The sequence below is a fragment of the Alosa sapidissima genome, chromosome 12, assembly GCF_018492685.1.
Source record: "Alosa sapidissima isolate fAloSap1 chromosome 12, fAloSap1.pri, whole genome shotgun sequence".
Lineage (NCBI taxonomy): Eukaryota > Metazoa > Chordata > Actinopteri > Clupeiformes > Clupeidae > Alosa > Alosa sapidissima.
This window is the reverse complement of record NC_055968.1, coordinates 12,024,308-12,045,768: the sequence shown is the minus strand read 5'-3', so window position 1 is coordinate 12,045,768 and position 21,461 is coordinate 12,024,308. Positions and strand designations below refer to the sequence as shown.

The window sequence follows — 21,461 nt, the reverse complement described above, 5'->3', positions numbered from 1 at the left end:
GATTTGTTCTCATAAAACAAGAGAGTAAAACGAGAGCTTTATATGTCCCTGTAAAAACCCCTAGTTAGTGAGTGATATGTTAACATGATGTGTGTGTGTGTGTGTGTCTGTGTGTGTATGCCTGTCTGTATGCCTGTCTCTTCTTGTTCGGACATCTCGGTTGCTTAAGCGCCTTTGTTGATGCGAAGGAGGGCGGGCCAAGGACACAAAGACAGGTCTGTTTGTATTGAGGTTGACGCGAGAGAGCGAGCCACAGGCTTCCCTGGATCCTTCAATGTCAGCGGTCCCGCTGTGCGTTAACGTTTGGATGGTGAGGTGGAGAAATAGAGCGAACAGGCTTCTTGTGATTTCACTCAAGACTTGTTCAAGAACAGTTTATGGCATTACATTCTTCATAATCTTTTATTTTACGAGGTCTGAATCTGATAATGTCCAGCTGGTGCTCCACATGAAGAGCTGATCTGTGATTACTTTAGAGTAGAATGTAACATTAAATAACAAATTACGGTAGATTAGATTAGATTAGATTAGATAATATGTAAGGCGCCTTTTCACAAATTGATCAGTGGCTTTTGCTTACATGCTATGGCAGAGGTGTGCAGCTAAATAGAGTTATAATTCTTGTGTGGATTTGCACCTAGCAACATGTTTTTGTGAATGTGTGCATGCTTAATGGGCACATCAAATAAGTGTTTGCATATGTGTGTGTGTGTGTGTGTGTGTGTGTGTGTGTGTGGAGGGGGGGGGGGGGGGGGGGGGGGGGGGCTGTGCTGTGTTACCTAGCGATATGTTTTTGTGTCTGTGTGCGTGCTTAATGGGCACATCAAAGTGTTTGCATATGTGTGTGTGTGTGTGTGTGTGTGTGTGTGTGTATATTTGTGTGTGTTTGTGTTTGTGTTGGGGGGCAGTGTTAAGCTTACTGTGTATCCTTCCATTCCTGGCTCTCCCATGAGTCCCATCATCCCTGGCTGACCCTGAGGATGATGCAGAAAACAGAGACAAACGATCAGCTTGTTTGTTTTTGGTTCTGGCTTTTCATTTCGACCTGAGTGGGTTTTCTAAATATAACCCCGGGGTGTTTACTGCCAGCTACGCTGTCTGCGCCCTCACGCTCTGTTTCGTAGAGAGAAAAGAACATCTATCTCAAGTGTCAAGGCCTGTTATAAAGCACCTCTTAGCACATACGGTTGGACTGAGGTAAATAGCTTCCTGTTACTATTTTTTTCCCATAGAGCTTCAGTTGAGTCTTTAGCAAAGAAAGGAACTGGATTTGACTTTGAAAATAATATCTGCTTAAATTTAAGCAACACACAATTGGATCGTGTGTCTCCAGCTCAACCGGCTTAGAAATCATTTCTTAGGTAATTGCCACAGGGAGAGATTAGCTTTTATGCTCTTAATCGTCCTTAATGGAATAAGAGAGAGGAGAAAGAAAAGATCAAATCAGTTATGGATAAAAAAAACACTCCATTTAGCAAAAGACCATTGGTAGGAGGGCTGCCAAGTCTTAGTAATGGAAGTACTATTGACCTGCTGCTGCTAAGTCAGTTGTTTAGTTTTTGGGAGAGCGATTTGGTTGAAGCCACACAAAAGAAAAGCCCCCTTTGTTGCATCACAGAGCCAGTAAATGAGTTAAGCTACGCACAGAAAGCAGCTCGGAACAACTCATTAGCCCACACTGGACACTTCAAAGCTGGGCTCCAATCCCATCCTACACCATCCTATCTTTCTACACCCCCCCCCCCCTCCAAAATCATGTGCATCACCAAACACTTGCATTTGAGCTGGCCAAATAATGAACAAAAATGCAACTCTGTCCCTCTCCCTTTCTCTCTCTCTCTGTTCCAGGTGAAAGTAAAAATAGAGCCGAATGATCTAATGGGTTTCTGGCTCTGGTGGCGAAGGTTTCTGGAAATGAGAGTGTCAGGACTGGCTCAGTGCCCTGTTGGGGTAAGCAGAGCAACTAGGGGCACAGCGGGTCAGAGGAGGTGGAAACCGAACTCAACTCACCAGAGGGCCTCGCGTTCCTCGGGCACCCTTTGGTCCGCTCTCGCCAGGCTGTCCAATCAGTCCGTGGTCGCCCAACTCGCCCAAGGCGCCTGGAGGTCCCATTTCACCCTGTGGTATGCGAGTAACAGATAAATAGATAGATAGATAGATAGATAGATAGATACTTTATTGATCCCCAAGGGGAAATTCAAGAAACAAACAAACAAACAATGCTGAAGCAAATCAACACCTAGGATTAAAGAGTCACACTGAGCGGATTGCTGATAGGCTTCTTGGATTACAGGAGGAATTAGGAAAGCAAGGCTTCTTAACACTAATGTATGAAAGGTGAGAACACAGCGTAGTGGGGAGGAATGGACGTAAACTGAAGACCCAGACCTGGCTAACACACCATGCAAGACAAATACCAGAGTTTTAAATGCAGTATTAAAAGAAACGCTCATTTGATGTTCTTAACACATGCTTACTGTGGGAAACTTTTTGCTGAGTCATCATCACTTACCTTTTTTCCAGGACGTCCGCGGTTTCCCGGGAGTCCTTGTTTCCCCTCTGGTCCCTGGTTAAGAAAGAACATACAGTAAGACTGTTGTAATACCTCAAAGTCACTGGCACAGAGCCTTGAGCTAGCACTCAATGACTGGCCATCAGTGTAATCAAGCCAGTCAGACTAGCATTAGTCATGGCCGCCTAATATAACAGAGGAGTGCCTCCTACTGGCATACACGCACTGTTTCCTGGGAGAGAACGTCATTTTGGTTTTGTTTACTTTGCTAAGCTTGGACAATTATGAAGAATTGGATGTGATTGGGAAACGTGATGCACGCAATGGAAGACATCCAAACTAGAGATCTAGTGTTTCAGACGCTGCCTTCAAAGGGTTTAAGCCAAGGGAGCTGCCACTAGAAGACATATGCGAGTGTCTGTGAGGAGGATACATGCTTTTTTTTGCAATTTGGCATATGAATTGCTTCATCAAAATCATCTCTATGTCCCTGGCAATGTTGTGGCTTACCGGAAAGCCTCTCTTCCCTGGCTCACCGGAGGGTCCAGGGGGTCCGGGGTCACCCGCCTCTACCCTTTCCCCAACCTCTCCCATGGGCCCTCGTTCACCTGGGTCTCCCTGGAAATCCAACCAACACGAGGCTCAAAAAGATCAACCAAGCAATGAAATCTAATCAAATCATCAGTATACTGCAAAGAATTATTTAGTGATTATAGAGCAGACTGTTGAGGACTTGTTATAGAGGCTATCTTTAGATGACCATTTGATTCAACTCAATACAAATTAGCCAGTGGGTTGAACTGCACTGGTATCTGTCATGTAATGGGTGGAAGACCCCACAGTGAGCTTTTGTCTGGTTACCTTATGTCCATCCTTTCCCTGGGGCCCATCTTCACCGACCGGACCAGGAGGCCCCTAAAACACACGCACGCACGCACACACGCACACACACACACACACACACACACACACACACACACATATTGATGTCATGACATGGCTTAGCTTTGTGTTTTAATAAATGTCATATGCACCAGAAACATTCATGTTTAATGATCCTTGACACATGTAAACATAAACATGATTGAAATCAAGTCATGCCTAAATGCTATGGAAAGCAACTTGCTTTGAACCAATATATCTCAAGAAGACCACTGTGTATGTGTGTAATTTGGTTTAATCGGAAAAATCCTCTTCATCTGTACTGTTAGATGAAGGCCAGACCCCACTGAGAATCTGAAAAGGCCTCTTGTTAGTTAAACTGGTTATCCAATTTTTTTTGTGCTGCCTTTCTGGAATTTGAACAATTACAAGGACACAATATCCCATAGTCCAGGAAGAAAATAGCCCCGCTAAGGCCAAAGATATTAGTGTCAATACCAAATGTGCAATAAAAACAAAAGTCTGTTTGAACAATTTAGACAAACAAAGGACTGAGCTGGGTCACTAAGAACCCCTGTGTCTCTAGATGGCAGGGGAGAGAGTAAGAGAGAGATAGAGATAGAGAGAGAGAATTAAAGAGAGGGAAAGCAAGAAGACCCTTTCGATTCAAAGTGTTTGAAATGAATTAATACAACGCAGGCAGTCCAGTCCCGCAGCCCTGTCTGTAGGCCAGATTAGGCCTCTGCCGTCAGAATCCAGCAGAGCAAATATACAGACGGCTCGTGTTCGCCCAAACACAAGTGTGGAGGATAATCCCCGCTGTGGGGGCGAAGGGGGTGTGTGTGTGGGGGGGGTACTCACCCTCATCCCTAGTTGGCCTTGCTCACCCTCCTGTCCTGGTGGCCCCATATCGCCCTGAGGGACACCAAACACACACACACACACACACACACACACACACACACACACACACACACACACACACACACACACACATTTCAGCAGACGGTCTCGCTAACTTGACAGAGCATGTCACTTAATTAGGCTGAGGAATGATCAACAATCCTGGGCTTTCTTTTCAGAGCTATGAGGTTTTAGTTTATGCAAAGCTAACAAATGACGGTCTTAATTAGTCCAAGTTTTGAGTGCACAAAATAGTACTGTCATGGAATCTGGGTCATGCAATCGTACATTCCAGTAGAAGCAGTAGCATCGCTGCTGCTCGTGGGTCATAGATTAGAATGCGAGTCTTGCTGGTTATAAGGGTTCTAAAAAGCTCACCTTCACTCCGGGTTCTCCAACAGGACCTTGTTCCCCTTCTGGACCAGGGGGGTCCCTGTGAAAAGGAGGAGAACATGACTTGAACATGACTTGACACAGGTCTTAACAGCTTGACCAAGGATCTACTCTCTGACCTGACCCTTTAATGCATCCTTGGCTGTTGCCATGAATAGCTAAAGATCATTGCATACCAGTGTGTGTGTGTGTGTTGTGTGTGTGTGTGTGTGTGTGTGTGTGTGTGTGTGTGTGTGTGTGTGTGTGTGTCCAGAGTTGGGCAACTGTAAATGTGGCATTCATCATTGCGAAGACTGGTGTGACTAATGGCGTAACACAGTATACTATACATGATATATGCATGCTCCTGACCATGTAGAGTTAGACTGAGAGAATGTCACTGTGATGGTCACCTCTAGGCCTTGGTCTCCATCAGGTCCAGCATCCCCTGGTGGTCCCTTGGGGCCCTGTATTATAACCACAAACAGAACATCATGTCTTTGGATAGGCACCTATCATGGACACTGTGTTATAACAGACCAGTTCAACAAGTACACTGAGATTGCTTCCCACAGAGAAGGACAGAGGACATATTTGAAATGTGCTGACTCAACTAAATAATTTGGATTCAAGCTTGCTGTTCTTGGAGCTGTTGAGATGCCGAAACCTGGAAAATAAACCAGCTTTTGTTTGTGTGTGTTTGTATGTGTTTCTCTTTCTCTCTCCCCCCTCTCCCTTTCATCCTCTCTCTCTATCTCTCTGTCTCTCTCTCTCTCTCTCTCTCTCTCTCTATGTGTGTGTATGTGTGAGTGTGTCTGTAAGGCTTAGCAATATTTTCCCATAATATTCATTGACAATTCATTTTCCCATAATATTCATGACAAAGCAATGTTGATGATTTTAAGGAAAACCACACACTCTGTGTGTGTATGTGTGTGTGTGTGTGTGTGTGTGTGTGTGTGTGTGTGTGTGTGTGTGTGTGTGTGTATGTGTGTGTGTGTGTGTGTGTGTGTGTGTGTGCTTACATGTGCCTGTGTGTCTGGCCATGTGTTTGTGTCTATAACTGTATGCACATGTGCATGTGTGTATGTGAGTGTGTATGTGTGTATGTGTGTGTGTGTGTGTGTGTGTGTGTGTGTATGTGTGCGCAATGTGTGTCTATGCATAAGTTATTACTTGTGTCTGTAACTCTGTGTGCACATGTGCATGTGTTCCCATCTCTCCTCACTGGAAAATCAGTGGGGCGGTATCAGTACACTACATGTGCTGCAGAGTGTCTGCGGTTGAGCATGTCTGTGCTGATTAATGAGGAGGGATCTTGTAAAAGCCTTTGCAACCTAATCTTATGTGCATATGTGCATAGGCTACTAGATAATATCTAATCACTAGATAGGTCCATATGTCTTCATTTGTGGGTACATTGGTGAGATGTGCATGTGTAGGAACATGAGAAAGATACCAACGGGGGGGGGGGGGGGGGGTCATTCTGCATCAAAGCACTACCAACCCCAATTACAGTGTTCTACAAACCTGCGCCAGACAGCTGATTAGCCCAGCAGGCAGTTAAACAGAGTGGCCGAGGTGTTGACACACTCCTCTGAGCGCAGGAAACACATGCCGTGCCGGGCGGGGTGTTCACTCATTCATTTAGAGGTATCGCTATGAGCTCCAGTTATGCTTTGTGTGTGTGTGTGTGTGTGTGTGTGTGTGTGTGTGTGTGTGTGTGTATGTGTGTGTGTGTGTGTGTGTGTGTGTGTGTGTGTGTGTGTGTGTGGAATGTGTGTGTGGTTGTGTGTGTGTGTGTGTGTGGGGGGGGGGGGGGGGTGGAATGGGCCTTGTCACCCTGGCTCTTGCCGTCTGAGCACAGCAGTTACTGGAACTGGATTCAGATGGAAAAAATGCTCCGCATTGACAAAGAGAAAAATGTGGTAATGTTGTAAACACTTACCGCAGTTAAAATAAATAGATGTGGTTTGCAATAATGTTGGAAAATCTCAAATGATTATGAACCATGCTGACAGACTGCGAGGAATTCTAAACTCAATACTCCTCCGTATGCAATATCATTGCGTATACCAGTGTTTTTCAACCTTTTTTGTGCCACGGCACACTAACATCCTGTGTGAAGAAAAAATAAACATACCATAGCCTTAAAATTTCAAATAATACACAGATATGGCCTTATTATTAGTGCAATCATACAATCAATCAATGAGTGCATGTGGTTATAAATTCTTTGATGCAAGAGTTGCTTTTCTGGACCAGTGAGGGACATTTGGGTAATTTTCTGCGGCACACCTGATAATCTCTCACGGCACACTAGTGTGCCCCGGCACAGTGGTTGAAAAACACTGGTGTATACCATACTTTATGATGAGAGAGGCTGGAAATCAGTATGGCACCTACATGTGGTGTAAGTTATTAAATAAACATAATGTCATGTTAAATATCAAATGAATTTAATGTCGAATTGTATTTAAATTGGTAAGGAAAATTGATGGGCAGCATTAACAGACTTTATCCTTGTGGTGATGTGATAACAGCTTAGCTATATTGCTACATACAGTGCCTATAAAAAGTCTTCAGCCCCATTCTAAAGTTGACTAAAAAGAGAAATAAAAAAAGCATATTTTGCAAATGGATCTTTAATTGGAGCCTTAATTAAAAAATGAAGAAAAATCCAACCTTTAATGAATACTTATGCACCCTGTATTTTAATAAAGAACATTTATTTATTTACGATACATTATTCATTTACAAAGGAAAATTGGTGTCCTTAAAGGTTGGATTTTTCCTCATTTTTGTAATTAAGCCATTAAGATCCATTTCCAAAAGATGTAGCTGAAGTTATGTCTATGGTGAGCCCTTTGAAGATTACTGTGATGCTGCTTCAAACAAGTTCAACACCACTTCATCTGTGTTCATCTGTGTGTTTTTGTTCTAGCGACCAATACATATTCAGAAAACTGTGTGTGACATTTCCCACAGTGATACATCAATATACTTTGTGTTTACACGGTTGGATGGAACAGAATGAATACAACTGTCTGAGACCAGAGACCATTTTCAGTAATTAGAGCATTCATTAGGGTCCGCTCATGTCATAACATCCATGCAGACACCCATACAGATTGCATGTGAGAGTCAGGGTGTGGTGCAGTGTTATACTCACAGGTTCACCTTGGGCTCCTCTTTCTCCTGTGTTGCCTACAATGCCTTGCTTACCCTGTGAGACAGACACACAGAGCAGTATTAAACCCTCTTTATCTGGTACCCTCAGGTAAAGTTGGTGTTTAAGGTGGATTCGGTGGTGGTTTGACTTTTAGCAAGTTTAATGTTAAGTTCACTCTTTCATGTGGTGGTGGGGCAAATTTTGTTTTGTCCAGAATACAAAAAAGTTAAATGCATTAAATGTGTAGGTTGATGGAACAACTGTACTTCACTACACCATATTGAAACTAGGCACATGGCACGGGAAAAACAGGTGATATTTAACACTTCTCATATAATCTCACGTCCATTAATTAATGCGTGCTAATCTACAGGGGAAGAGAATCTATGTATCCCAAAATTAGAATCAAAATATTTTTCTAAACCAGTGGTCCAAAGTAGTGCCCACGCACAGCAAAATCTATTGGCAATCCATTTCTTACTGTTACTGAATTAGAGCTTGACACCGAACTGAATCTCACGCTCAATAACAGTTCATTAAGGCAATCAGATCTAGAGAGGGAAAAAGAGCCTGTATGTTGGGGGCCTAGAGGCCAACTCTTGACACCTTGTGGCAAGCTTAAAGGCTTTATCAGCCTAATGCTCTTAATATGCTTTCTGCCTCTATTAAATATCATTCCAAATAAAGCCTTTGAAAGGCTTCCAGGGCCCTATCTCCGCTGGACAGGCCTAATGGGATGTAAACCACTAATCTCTCATCACTAAGAGCTCCACTTGCACTGGACCTCAAGCCTTTTCTCCTGTTTAGTTTCCATCCATCCCAAAAAAGGACAAGCTGGAAACAAAGCAGACCCAGCAGGGGCCAGCTTGAGCTGTCATTTTTTCTCTCCTCTCTCTCTATCTCTCTGTGTGTGTTTCTCTTTCTGGCCGCCCAGCAAGGATGAGGATGATTGAACTTCCTGCCTCTGGGGTTTTTATATGTCTCTCTCTCTATCTGTCTCTCTCTGTCTGTCTCTCTGTCTCTTTCTCTTTCTGTCTGTCCCTATCTTTCATCGGTGTATCTTTTATGAAGACAGTCGTTCTGAACTTTAATAACCAGGCTTGCATTTCCATCCAAAAATATTTGGGACAAGCCTTATCTATATTTGCATAAACCATGGCTGGTAACTGAGCGCAACTCAATAAGACAAAAACATGTAGGAAGACTGGCCCACAGTGGAATGTCTCCCATTTTTGTTCTCTGTGTCTCGAGGGACACACTGCACCAAATACTTTCTGCTTTATCTCCTTTCAGACAGTTTCTTGTCGAAAAAACAGACCATATAACCATGGTGATTTCAGAGCTGAATTTATAGAGTGGTGCCGTGTCTTCAGGGCCCACCTGAAGACACTCAAATGTAGAGTAAATCACGGCACAACGCTGCACGTAAGCTCTAATTAGCCTTCTTGGTCGTCTCCAAACAAACTGTAAATCCTGTCCCTCTTCTGATAGCTCTCATTACCAAACATATGTTTGGACATGTAAAAATAAAGGCACATTTAATGGGGTATACTGACCGTGGAATGAGCTCATATACCTGAAGTAAAAATGACATAATGACGGAGTAATCATAGCTTTCCGCTATACTTCAATATATCCTGCAGGACAGCTGCTGAGATGATCCCATATAAAGTACTGATGTGCAGCCTTGGCCTTGACTGAATTCCTCTAAATGCGACTTGCCAGTTGCAACATAGCATGTCGCTCAGACTAACACTAGAGGGCGCTATAACTCCAGGAGACGAGTGGTAATGCATGATGGGGAGAGAGCGAGAGAGAGAAGATGCAAACTGGATTGAGGGTGCGAGAAGGAGGGGGCGAGTGAGTGAGCGAGAGAAGAAAGGAGTGGGGAGAAAAGACAAAGAAGAAATTGGGTCTTTCGGCCAGTTTGCTGGAGGATCTGTGTTGATGTTAATCGTTTCATTACGCTGGTAAACAAACGGCACGGCTCGGGGACTGGTCTGTTCTGCTCTCTGTGAGTTTAAGACAATGCGTGAGTGTTGTTTCATCGGGGCCAGCCAGGGTTTAGGCCGCAGTCACTGAACTGTCATCATATCCCCCACTGTCACTTGAAAAACGAGCTTACAAAAGCACTAGAGAGGAGAAGAGAGAAGGAGAGGAGAGGAGAGGAGGAGGTGGGGACGACTCAAGGATGGGTCCCTGCTGCTGGGGCGATGCGGGCTCTCCGCAGGTCAGCAGATATGCGGGGTAGTTAGAGAAGACAATGAGACTGTCCTCTCCTTTCTGTTTGAGATGCAACAGGCAAAACACACCTTTCAGATGCAGCTTTTGCAACTTTCAAATGGGACAAATGCCATAAAACATGCCATAATAAAGCCTGCCCCATGTTTACCCAGAGCATTGAAACATTGAATCTTTCTTGATGCCCACACAAGGCCTTTCCAAAGAACAGCAGTCCAAGAGACGCTAGCCAAAGCTGGAGCCTAGCAAGTGCACACAGGTATGCGAGTGTTCTTCAAGGTTAAGGAACTATGAATGACACAAATGCACCCACATCTGTGCCAAGACAACGGGTGGAACAAACGAACAGCTGGAAGACGTGAAGTCAGCAGCCAGCACACTGTTTGAAGAGGGGAGGCGTCCCAACTAATCTCTGCAGCCAGCACACTGTTTGAAGAGGGGAGGCGTCCCAACTAATCTCTGCCAACTTTTGAACTCTGCAGGTGAGTAAGAAGCTAGTTCTGATTGATGTGAGATCTTAAATGGTTTGGGCACCCCCCTCCCCTTCCAAAGCACACACACATACACACATACACACAAACACACAAACAAACACACAAACAAACACACACACACACACACACACACAAGCACACCTGTACAGACATACGCATGTATGCACACGCACACACACACACAAACACACACACACTGAGGTCAAAGAGTTTGGATCTTGTAATTGGTGATACACACCCACACCCAAACACACACCCGATTCACAAAGTCACCCCTACACACATACACTAGCCCATAGCCTATGTATGTGTCCTATTACACACTTGGGGCTCTATCGTGCGTCCCAGCGCAATTGACTTTGTATCACGCTTTTTTCTTTTCTATTTTGCAGTCAGCGCATATTGGAATTTTCCCTCCACAGGTACATGCCTGTAAATTAGGGAATTCGATTGCGCCCATGGGGGCGGTTCAGCGAAAAGACGGGGCGTGTTCCGGCGCAAACGTTGAGTCACTGTTGATATTTTGCTGTTTCAGAAAACAATTCCTCCACAGACCAGGAACTCCCTGGTCTAAAGTCTGTGGCGCAAATGCAGATGCTATTTTAAGGGCGCCTGCATGGATGACCACAGGCCTGCATGAATGAATGCGTTGCACACCAATCTACAGACACCCCCATGCACAGACGGAAACATTCAAAGCCTTGATAATATTTGTCCATTTCCCGGTTTTGTTTGTGCATTGGTGACCTAAAAATTTAGTAGCCTATATAGTACAACACATGCAATATCTTTACAACAATAACGCCTAATTATGACCTATTAATTTGGACAACTTTATACAGCCCTATAAAGGCTAAAGTTACCTTTAGTGTTGTTCCAATTTACCATTGTGTATGGCTTTAAACATCGTGTGCGCTTTAACATCATTAAACATGCATTAAGTTGATGATAAAGTGTTTACAAAATCTATACTTAACAGAAAATATTATAAATAGCCTACTGTCATGCAGTTAATGGGATATACTGTGCAGAGTTGAAAGTTAGGTCAACTTGGAAACTGTTTTCTCACAGGCCGCCTGTGCTGCGCAACGCACACTTCGCCACTCATCTATACAACGTAGTTCCCATTTCGGTAACCCATACATAATTTCAAAGAAAAATATTACCACTCGAGGGAAATCAGTGTGGTGTCCATTAAGATGCGAAAAAAATAGGCATAAATCTAGCGTACACATTTTCACGAATCAAGGATGTGTTGATGACATAAATTAGGAAATATTAGATTACTTAAGGAGACGTGATGTTGAATTGCATGCCGATGCCATTTGACCCAAATGCCCCAGCGGCAGTACGGGAGAGAAGAGATTAACTGACAGAAGATATGCATTGTCTATAGAGAGGTAATGTTTAAAGATTACATTGTACATAGCAAAAATATCACCATGCATTCATAATCTCGTGATTCAGTGAGAGTAATCCCAAAACATCGGAAAGTATGTCTTTGTGACAATTCTGTATTACATTTTGTCAAGAGGAAAAATCAATAGCTGACCTTTCCTAACTGAACAAATATGCCACCATAATAGCTATCAGCTATGGAACAAGCGTGCCGGTTGTTAAAGGGAATGTGAGATGACGCCCTGATTGGTTTATTGCACGTTACGCCCAAACCACACCCATGATTAATGTAGCTACTTCAGACCACCCCATTTTAGATAGGCGCAACAGTCAAATATCCCGCCGGTAAAATAGCATCAGCGCCCAAGATCTGCCGCCCACAAAGTGACTTGCGTTTTGCGCAAATACACTTCCGTTTCAGACCGTTAAAATATAGCCCAGATCTGATCTTGAAATCGGTGATAAATGGCTCTAAGAGCACTCAACTGCATTTCACACTGCAACATTAAATGTCTCACAATCTAGACAAACAACGACAATTAAAGTAAAGATTTAAAAAAATAAAAAATTCTCAAGACAGATCAAAGTATCTGGATTGGTACTTACCAGACTGCCAGGTGGCCCTCTCTTCCCCGGACCTCCCGCCTTGCCCTGCGGAAGCACACAGCATGAGGTGGACAGCAGAAACGACAGTGAACGGTGACGTGTAGGTCAGTGACACAAGCTAACATTACTGGTGTAGTGGAGGTCAGTTACAGTGTAACCACGGGGCAGATTAATCTCATGAGCTTTGAGAGCATGCTCTCGCACTACAGCGGGGGCTGAATAGCTGAGAGTGAGGTCACATTTTCCACAGCAACACGGAGGCATCACAGCCAGATGTTTACAGATGCCTGCCTAACATGGGGGGTGGGGGGGGGGGTTGCATGATGTGCTCTGCGTCTGTGCATTCACGTGCACACCCCAATGCCTCTGAGTTGAATGAGTTGGATGCTTGAATGCTTGTTCAAGAGCTGTAAGCTGTACTGTAACGGTGTTATGATTTTTTCCTCTCTTCCTGTCTTCTCAGGTGAAACTTTAGAAAGGTAAAATCAAGACCTTCAACTCCTTGTCCTAGGCACTAAAAAAATGCACTGGGGTTCTGGAAAACCAGAGGAATTTTACAGCTTCTGGATATCACTTTCTTCTGAGATTGCAGTTTTTTCTTCATAGAGTACATTTGGAAAAAATTGAGCCGGAATCCAGCTCCTGTTTCCTCTGTAACGCAACGGCCAAATAAAAGCGTTGTGAATCATGGAAACTACAGTCTCGATGGGGAAACTAAGGAGTAAGCACCGCTTCTGAACAAAAAAACATGGCAAGAGAGAGAGGAGGTGGGGGGGGGGGATTTTTTCCACTCTGTTGTCTATTCATCCAAGACAAGAAGCCCTGTTCTCTTCCAGTGACTGACAGCCATCCAGTTCTATGCCAGCGATAGCCAACATTTAATTGAGTCGAGAGTTTTAATCAAACACACCTTTATGTAAAAAGGGTCTGTAAAAGAATAAAATGTTAATTAAAACCTCTGCAATGCCCTTTTTTAACGGCACTTTAAAAAATGTCAGGTTAATGCAGCCGTAGGCTCACCTTTTAATTTATACGCCACTCTACAGGGTAGGAAAATAAATAGAGAGAGGAAAAACAGCCCATGTGTTAAAGGTATCAGAGTGGCACTTTACGTCTGTGCTTGCGTGTGTGTGTGTGTGTGTGTGTGTGTGTGTGTGTGTGTGTGTGTGTGTGTGTGGCTCCCACATGGGCGCGTAGAGTGGTGCGAACCGAGCAGATCGGTTGGCGTGGACGCCCAGCAGGCCGGCGCTCTGGCGCGTTATTGTTGTGGTAAATCACAGGAGGAGCGCCGCTGAGATCATGCTGCCCTGTCATCTTTACTAGCCTCCAGTCCCAGACACACACATGAACCCGGTCTGGACCCAAAACACACACACACACACACACACACACACACACACACACACACACACACACACATACACACACACACACACGATCAAATACAATGACACACACTCAAACATACATCAACAGACACAATAAGTCTAACATGCTCTTTCTCTCTCTCCATCTCTCTTTCCCTCTTTCTCTCTCTTACACACACACACACACACCACACACACACACACACACACACTCACACACACACACACACACACACACACTTAAACGAGAGTTAAAAATAAAGCAGGCACGTTCTTGAGGCCTGAGGCTAAGCTTGGCCTTGTCCAGCTCGGCCTCCTGAGAGTTGTGTTCAGACAGGCTCACAGTGCTTGGAGAAGTCTCTCTGCTGCCTTGGCAAACTGTGTGTGTTTGTGTTTATGTGTGTGTGTGTGTGTGTGTGTGTGTGTGTGTATGTGTGTGTGTGAAAGAGAGAGACAGAGAGAGAGAGAGAGAGAGAAAGAGAGAGTAAGAAAGAGAAAGGAAGGAGAGACAGTCACTAGGAAACAAACCAAGCAGAACTTACGATGAATCCAAGTCCTCCCTTCTTCCCTGGATCCCCTCGCTCACCCTACACAGGAACAGAGAGAGAGAGAGAGGGAGAGAGCGTGAGAGAGAGAGAGGAGCAGACATGCGGAAAACACATTTACTCACAGCACAGCTCCTGCACAACTCCACCATCCACCCAACACCAGCAGAACCCATCCACCTAACCCTGACCCCTTCAGCTTGGCTAGTGCCAGGCCTCCCCGGCAAGACTCAGTGGCATGAATGTCTTTCTGCACAGGGCAGTGCTGTCCATCTCTGCCCTCAATCCATCAGTAGCGGGGCTGACACAATAAGGGAAAAAGTGCAAGTGTGTGTGTGTGTGTGTGTGTGTGTGTGTGTGTGTGTGTGTGTGTGCATGTCTGAGCGTGTATATGCATGTGTGTTTTTGTATTCATGTGTGTGTCTCTGTGTGTGTGTGATTGTGCTGGAATGAAAGGATCCAGAGAGAGAGAGAGAGAGAGAGAGAGAGAGAGAGAGAGAGGAGGGAGGGTGGAGTAGTAGTCAGGTGAGGGAGGAGGAGGATTACCTTCATGCCCTCTGGCCCTGGCTCTCCTATAGGACCGTCTGGACCTCTGGGGCCCTAGAGAAAAACACACACACACACACACACACACACACACACACACACACACACACACACACACACACACACACAAATGCTGTTACTGCTGTCTGCTTCAATGATGCATGCATGCACAAGTCAGGTAAAGAGAAACCCAGATAATAGCAATATGTTTGAGAAGGCACACTTCCAAAAGCATACACACGCAAGCGCGTACACACACACACACACACACACACATATGCATAGATAGATACACACACACAGAGATGCAAGGAAACAAAGAAGAATAGCACACACACACACACACACACACACACACACACACACACGCGCGCACACTACATACTGTATGTATATACAGACAAAAGTATTAGGATGCCTGCCATTACACCACAGCAGCCTCAATGACATCCCATTCTAAATCCATAGATATTCATGTAGAATCAGTTCCCCCTTCGCAACTAGAACAGCTTCCACTCATCTGTGAAGGCTTTCCACAGCAATTTGGAGTATCTGTGGGAATTTTTGCCCATACATCGAGAGGAGGAAAGAAACCTGGTTCATCCCAAAAGGTGTTTGATTGTTTAAAGAATCATGTTCTCTCCATGCCAGTCAAGTTCTCCTATACAAAATCACTTAAATGTGTCTTTATGGACTTTGCTTTGTGCCTTGTGTTCAGTCATGCTGGTGGAGGGTTAATGAGGATAATGATAATGATGATGTATTCTCAGGGGCTGGACTCGGGCTTAGTGAAGCGAAATCATAATGCTTCAGTATACTTTGACAACTAGGACAATTCTATGCTTACAACCTTTTGGGAACAATCCAGGGAAGCCCTCCTCGGTTCCAGCATGACTGTACTCTAGTGCACAAAGCTAGGTCCTTAAGACACCGTTGGGCAACATTGGTATGGAATAATTATTATTATTATTATTGTGTAACAGGACAATCTGTGACAAACATTCACTTGCAATCGGCTATCGCTCATCACACACAGGTGTGGAAGAACTTCACTGGCCCACACACATACACACACACACACATACACAAACACACACACACATTAACACAAGATCCTTAAGGAAATATCCAACCCTCAGGTGAAGCTTACCTGAGTCCTGTACACCATAAAAATTCCATTAGCCCCCCTCCCCAATACACACACACTGATAGCAGTCCAGATAGGCATTTCAGCAGGCAGCTGGCCTTTGATGTGCTCTCCTGTGTTTAGTCTAGTGTGTCACGTACAAGCTCTTCTTTCTGTCTATCTCTTTCCCTTTTGCAGCAATCTTTCTCTCTCTCTCTTTCTCTTGTCCCTCACTCTCCTCTCTGTAGGTCACTCCCAGTGAAAGGCCCCTAGGCATCCTTCAGGGGATCTCTGCCTTTCTCTGTCATTTATTTTCAACTCACACTTCCCTCAGTTTCATAATGCAAACAGTCTCGTGCTTTCTCCAATCATCTCTCTCTCTCTCTCTCTCTCTCTCTCTCTCTCTCTCTCTCTCTCTCTCTCTCTCTCTCTCTCTCTCTCTCTCTCTCTCTCTCTCAATACAAAGTAATCTAAACCTATTAATTAATTCATTTACTTATTCACACAGTCCCTCACCCATCTGAATACTGGCAAATATCACTTATTCAGTCCGCGCTACCTGAGCTCTCATCACAGAGCTCTATTTCTGAGGCAGAGAGATAGCATAGCCACCAGGCAGGTTGCCACCAGCCGCCGGGGCCAAAGCAAACGAGCGCCGAGCTACTGTTTTTAAGGCCAAACAAAACGAACGACAGCTCAGCGCAGATAAATCACGGCCCGGCCAAACGCAGTTCCTTTTCAAAATAACCATCTTTGCACAACAAATCCACATATTCAACTGGATTATGAGCATGAAAGCCTCATTCATTGGACCTAACTAGCGGATGGGCGAGCCAGCCAGGATTTTTAATTTTCGACGAATGGAAAAAGATCCGCTTTCCCATTCTGCAGAGTGAATTCAGCTCGGGGCCCTACGTGCGATACCTTCCCTCTCTCTTTATTTAAACAGGCTACAGTATGGAGAGAGTGAAAACATTTACATAACAGAATCCCCATCAGCTTCGGGACTACGCCTGACACACTAGCACCCACACTGAGGCCGTCAGTTATTACAGCCTAGCGTGCATCACAAGGCCAGGCTTATGTACGCTCGTCTGGCCTGCTCCTGTGAATCCTCAAGGTGTCTTGTACTCTCCATCATTACGACCCATACGAGTCCATAAAGTGCCCAACACATCTGGCTGTTTTATGAAGCACTAAAGGTTATCAGGACACCTCTCCTCAGATTGACTGCACTGACTGGAGGAGGTGATTTTTTTATGATCACAACCTAATTGATGTGGACTGTGTTGTGAGGTCAGTGGTTTACGGCTCGAGCATAAATTGCTCTGTTTACGACAGTGTCGTGTAGATAAAGGTGTGCATTCTGGGAATGTGCCAGGCTTGTTTTTTTGCCCTCTGGACTCCACAGGTTGATAAATATCCAAATGGGGGAATGATGAGCCTTAATGACTCAGACAGATAACAGATACAGTCATGACTGGAGCTGAGTCTGGCATGGGTTAGCTGTTGCTCCTGTTATATCATTAAGATCATTATCGAGGGGTGTGCTATGCTGTGCCATCAGTTCACACACAGACACACACACTGAACACTTTACACTGGTATTGCATAAAACCATTTTCAGAAAATGTTTGTGTGTTAAAACAGAAAAAAAAACTGGGTCACATGCACACACGCACACACGCACACACACACACACACATACAGTACACACACACACACACACACACACACACACACATACAGTACACACACACACACACACACACACACACACACACACACACACACACACACACACATACATACAGTACACACACACACACACACACACACACACACACACACACAAACAGACACATGTGTTTGTGAATGACAACAGCATACCAAAAGCAACTTGTCATGAGAACAGAGAACAGCAATTAGCACTCCGTATTTGGCTTCTTTCAAACTCCCAAACATTCCCTTGCAATCGAGTCTTAATTACCAGAGGAACTCCAGAGCACATTGTCTCAACCTGGTTATTCTTGGCACGAGGTCAGAGGAAGCATTTAAAGGCAACCAGGAAATGAAGCCGCACAGCTCTAATGTATACGCTGAGGATAAGTGCAAACAACATAAATATGGCCTTATGTGTGTGTGTGTGTGTGTGTGTGTGTGTGTGTATGTGTGTATGTGTGTGTGTGCGCTTGTAAGTGCTGCCATGTGTTTGTGCGATGAGAAAAACCCTTCCAGTGTAGCGTGAGCATGTGTGTGTGTGTGTGTGCGTGTGTGTGTGTGTGTGTGTGTGTGTGTGTGTGTGTGTGTGTGTGTGTGTGTGTGTGTGTGGAGAGTGTGTTTGTGTGTTTGTGAGGTGAGCGAGATATTTACAAAAGGCTTGTAACGAGATGTGTGAGCTACCCAATGAGACTTCCAATGGCCATATTAAAAAACACACAAAAGCACAGAATGCTTTTATACCAAAACAAACATCTTTCCCTAATATTGTAAAATGCTCTTGTTCTTTTTGAACACCGTTAACACTACAGCTGCCCTGGCAAGTTCAGCTCATCGCTGCTACAACATGCACTGTTTGCACGCAGCTTAGTTAGTGCACAACACATTTGCTATAACAGGATTCTGTGCATGTCAGAATGCAGCTTTGTACTCACAAAAATGACTCTCTCAGGATGTTTGGAAAGAGAGGGAGAACGAGGGAGAACGAGGGAGAGCGAGGGAGAGGGAGAGCGAGGAGGACAAATGGATAAAGGAGTTGAATAGAGGAGTGCTGAAAGAGGAGGATACAGAGGAAGAAGATGGAGACGTAAAGTAAGACGCAGAGAAGCCAGGTGCAAGGCACAGAGAAGCCAGGAGTGTCTAGGCACACTCTACATTTCATGTTAACAATCCACACTTGCTTCTCTTTCTCGCTCGCTCTCTGGCCCTCCATAGGCGTGGGCATTGGTGTTGGCACAGCTGAGAGACTCTCTCTCTCTCTCTCTGGCCCTACACAGGCACGGGCATTGGTGTTGGCACAGCTGAGAGACTCTCTCTCTCTCTCTCTCTGGCCCTACACAGGCACGGGCATTGGTGTTGGCACAGCTGAGAGACTCTCTCTCTCTCTGGCCCTCCATAAGCACGGGCATTGGTGTTGGCACAGCTGAGAGACTCTCTCTCTATCTCTCTCTCTCTCTCTGGCCCTACACAGACACAGGCATTGGTGTTGGCATGGCTGGGAGAGGGGCTGCCTGCCGAGCAGCCTGGTACTCGAGTGTGAAACACCATGGCGAAGAGGGCACAGAGGGGGGAGAACAGAGCTGGCAGTCGGCAGTGGCCGAGGCTCTTTTAATAGGTCCCTGGACAGTAGAGTACATTCAGGAGAGCCTCGTCATTCTTGGTGCCTCTGCCCAAAAGAAAGCTAATGAATCCCGGTAATGCCCAGTCCCTGCCCGCTCCACAGTTTGCTGCCAGAGACCACTTCCAGCTGAGAAAAGCCACTGGATAAATACGTCCATTTGAGGGCCCTGCTAGGTGTTAACTGTACTTCCCGCTCTCTGCAGCTCTCTCTCTCTTTCTCTCACTCACTCACTCACAGACACATGCGCACATAAAAATATACATTTACAAGTACGCAAATAGCTAAACAACAGCAGATACTCCTCTGGATACATCTCCAAATTGTCAAACATCAGTATAAAACAATGTAATGTAACACTGTGCCAGAAATGAATAGAGATACTAATACTTATACAAGATATACTTATACACCTAAACACTTATACACCATTTCCACATAAACATTTCAGCAGACTTGAAGAGACTGGGTGAAAATGTAAAAGCGATGTTCAAATGTGAAAATGTGACGCACAAATCCAATGTGGTTAAGTCACATCTGGATATTATCTGAACATAAGACGCATGAAATGACAAGTGTAAATGTGGCCTAGGTCCCAGGCCTTGCGCACTGCACACTTTGCATGTAATATGCTATCCTACCACCAGGTGTCTCACTAGCATACCCTTCCAAGTGGATGCTCCCAATTTGGGTCATCCCACAAACACAGCCATAAAACCCTAAATGGATTGACCACCAATGCAAAAATGAGTGACACTGATTCTAAAACATAAACTCCCAAACGCTTAACAGGTCCTGTGCACTGACCTGTGGATCAGTTGTGTTAATTTAAAACAGAACACAGCTGTGTGAGGATAACTGCTCTTTAACCCCCCCCCCCTCACCACCCTCCACAAACATCACCTGAACCCTGAGAGCCAGCACTCTATTGCCCATCAACACTCACACCACTTACTGACACAAGAGGCTGAGACAGATTGTTCTACAGGGCTGGGTTAAAGAAGGGGGTTATGGGGGTGTTCTCTTACCCTTCTGCCCTTTGGTCCTCGAATACCCGCCGTTCCTCTCGGACCTGGTGGACCCTAAAATCAGAGAGAGAAGATGGGGAAGGGGGAGCGGGGGTTTCATTACATCAAACGAGCTCTCGAACGCGGAACATCCAACCTGATAGAGACGGGTTTCAAAGCCAAGGAGCCGTAACCGTCGGTGCATGATTATCACGGCCAATGAGTGCGGGCAAGCGAGCCCAGAGAATAGTGGTGCGCCCGGCCAGCAGAACACTACACAGTGTTTACATTCAGCCGCCTCCTGCCTCAGGAGTGTTGATCATTTATAAGGAGGCTTCCCGTTCCATTTAAATGTTTACAGGAGCCACGACCACATGGAAATGGAAGATGGGACTACCCAAAAAAAACAAAACAAAACAACAACAAAAAAAAGAAGAAATTTCAACTTGCAAATTGTTTACAGCAACCAAAAGAGAAACTGCACAGTTTCAAAATCATGGAAAATGCAGATTGAAAATGATTTACAACAAATAATAAAGAAGGAAACAGAGACAACAGTACACAATACAAATCAGCATGTTTACAACTATTTGACAGTAAAAAGTGGAAACAGATGAGAGAGAAGGAAAGAGAGAAAGAGATGGACAGAGAGACAGAAGGAGAGAATGAGATGGACAGAGACAACGCAAGAGACAGGCTGAAAAAATCATTAATGTCATGGTGAAGTGATGAGAGTCAGGGACCAGCCGGCTCCCTCTGCCACATCACCTGAGAGCAGAGACACAACAACAGGACACTCCACAGCACACATCAGCAAGGAATGCAGACACTTCCCAGAGTTTCATTTGTCAGATTTTCTACACTTCTCCACCATTGTGTGTGTGTGTATGTGTGTGTGTGTGTGTGTGTGTGTGTGTGTGTGTGTGTGTGTGTGTGTGTGTGTGTGTGTATGT

General features: G+C 44.9%; 1 protein-coding gene across 1 annotated transcript in view; it reads right to left on the bottom strand.

Annotated features, from left to right (window-relative positions):
* Positions 1-3,051: 3,051 nt before the first annotated feature.
* The window catches only part of LOC121678085 (collagen alpha-1(XXIV) chain), an 80,941-nt gene continuing 62,531 nt past the window's right edge, over positions 3,052-21,461 (bottom strand). Inside the window, exons 28-37 of the mRNA XM_042057289.1 lie at positions 20,530-20,583; positions 15,039-15,092; positions 14,490-14,534; positions 12,581-12,625; positions 7,842-7,895; positions 5,083-5,136; positions 4,676-4,730; positions 4,256-4,309; positions 3,374-3,427; positions 3,052-3,130 (exon numbers count right to left, since the gene is read on the bottom strand). Of these exons, the coding sequence (XP_041913223.1) occupies positions 4,278-4,309; positions 4,676-4,730; positions 5,083-5,136; positions 7,842-7,895; positions 12,581-12,625; positions 14,490-14,534; positions 15,039-15,092; positions 20,530-20,583 (393 nt within the window). The 3' untranslated portion in view covers positions 3,052-3,130; positions 3,374-3,427; positions 4,256-4,277. The remainder of the gene's footprint in view (positions 3,131-3,373; positions 3,428-4,255; positions 4,310-4,675; positions 4,731-5,082; positions 5,137-7,841; positions 7,896-12,580; positions 12,626-14,489; positions 14,535-15,038; positions 15,093-20,529; positions 20,584-21,461) is intronic.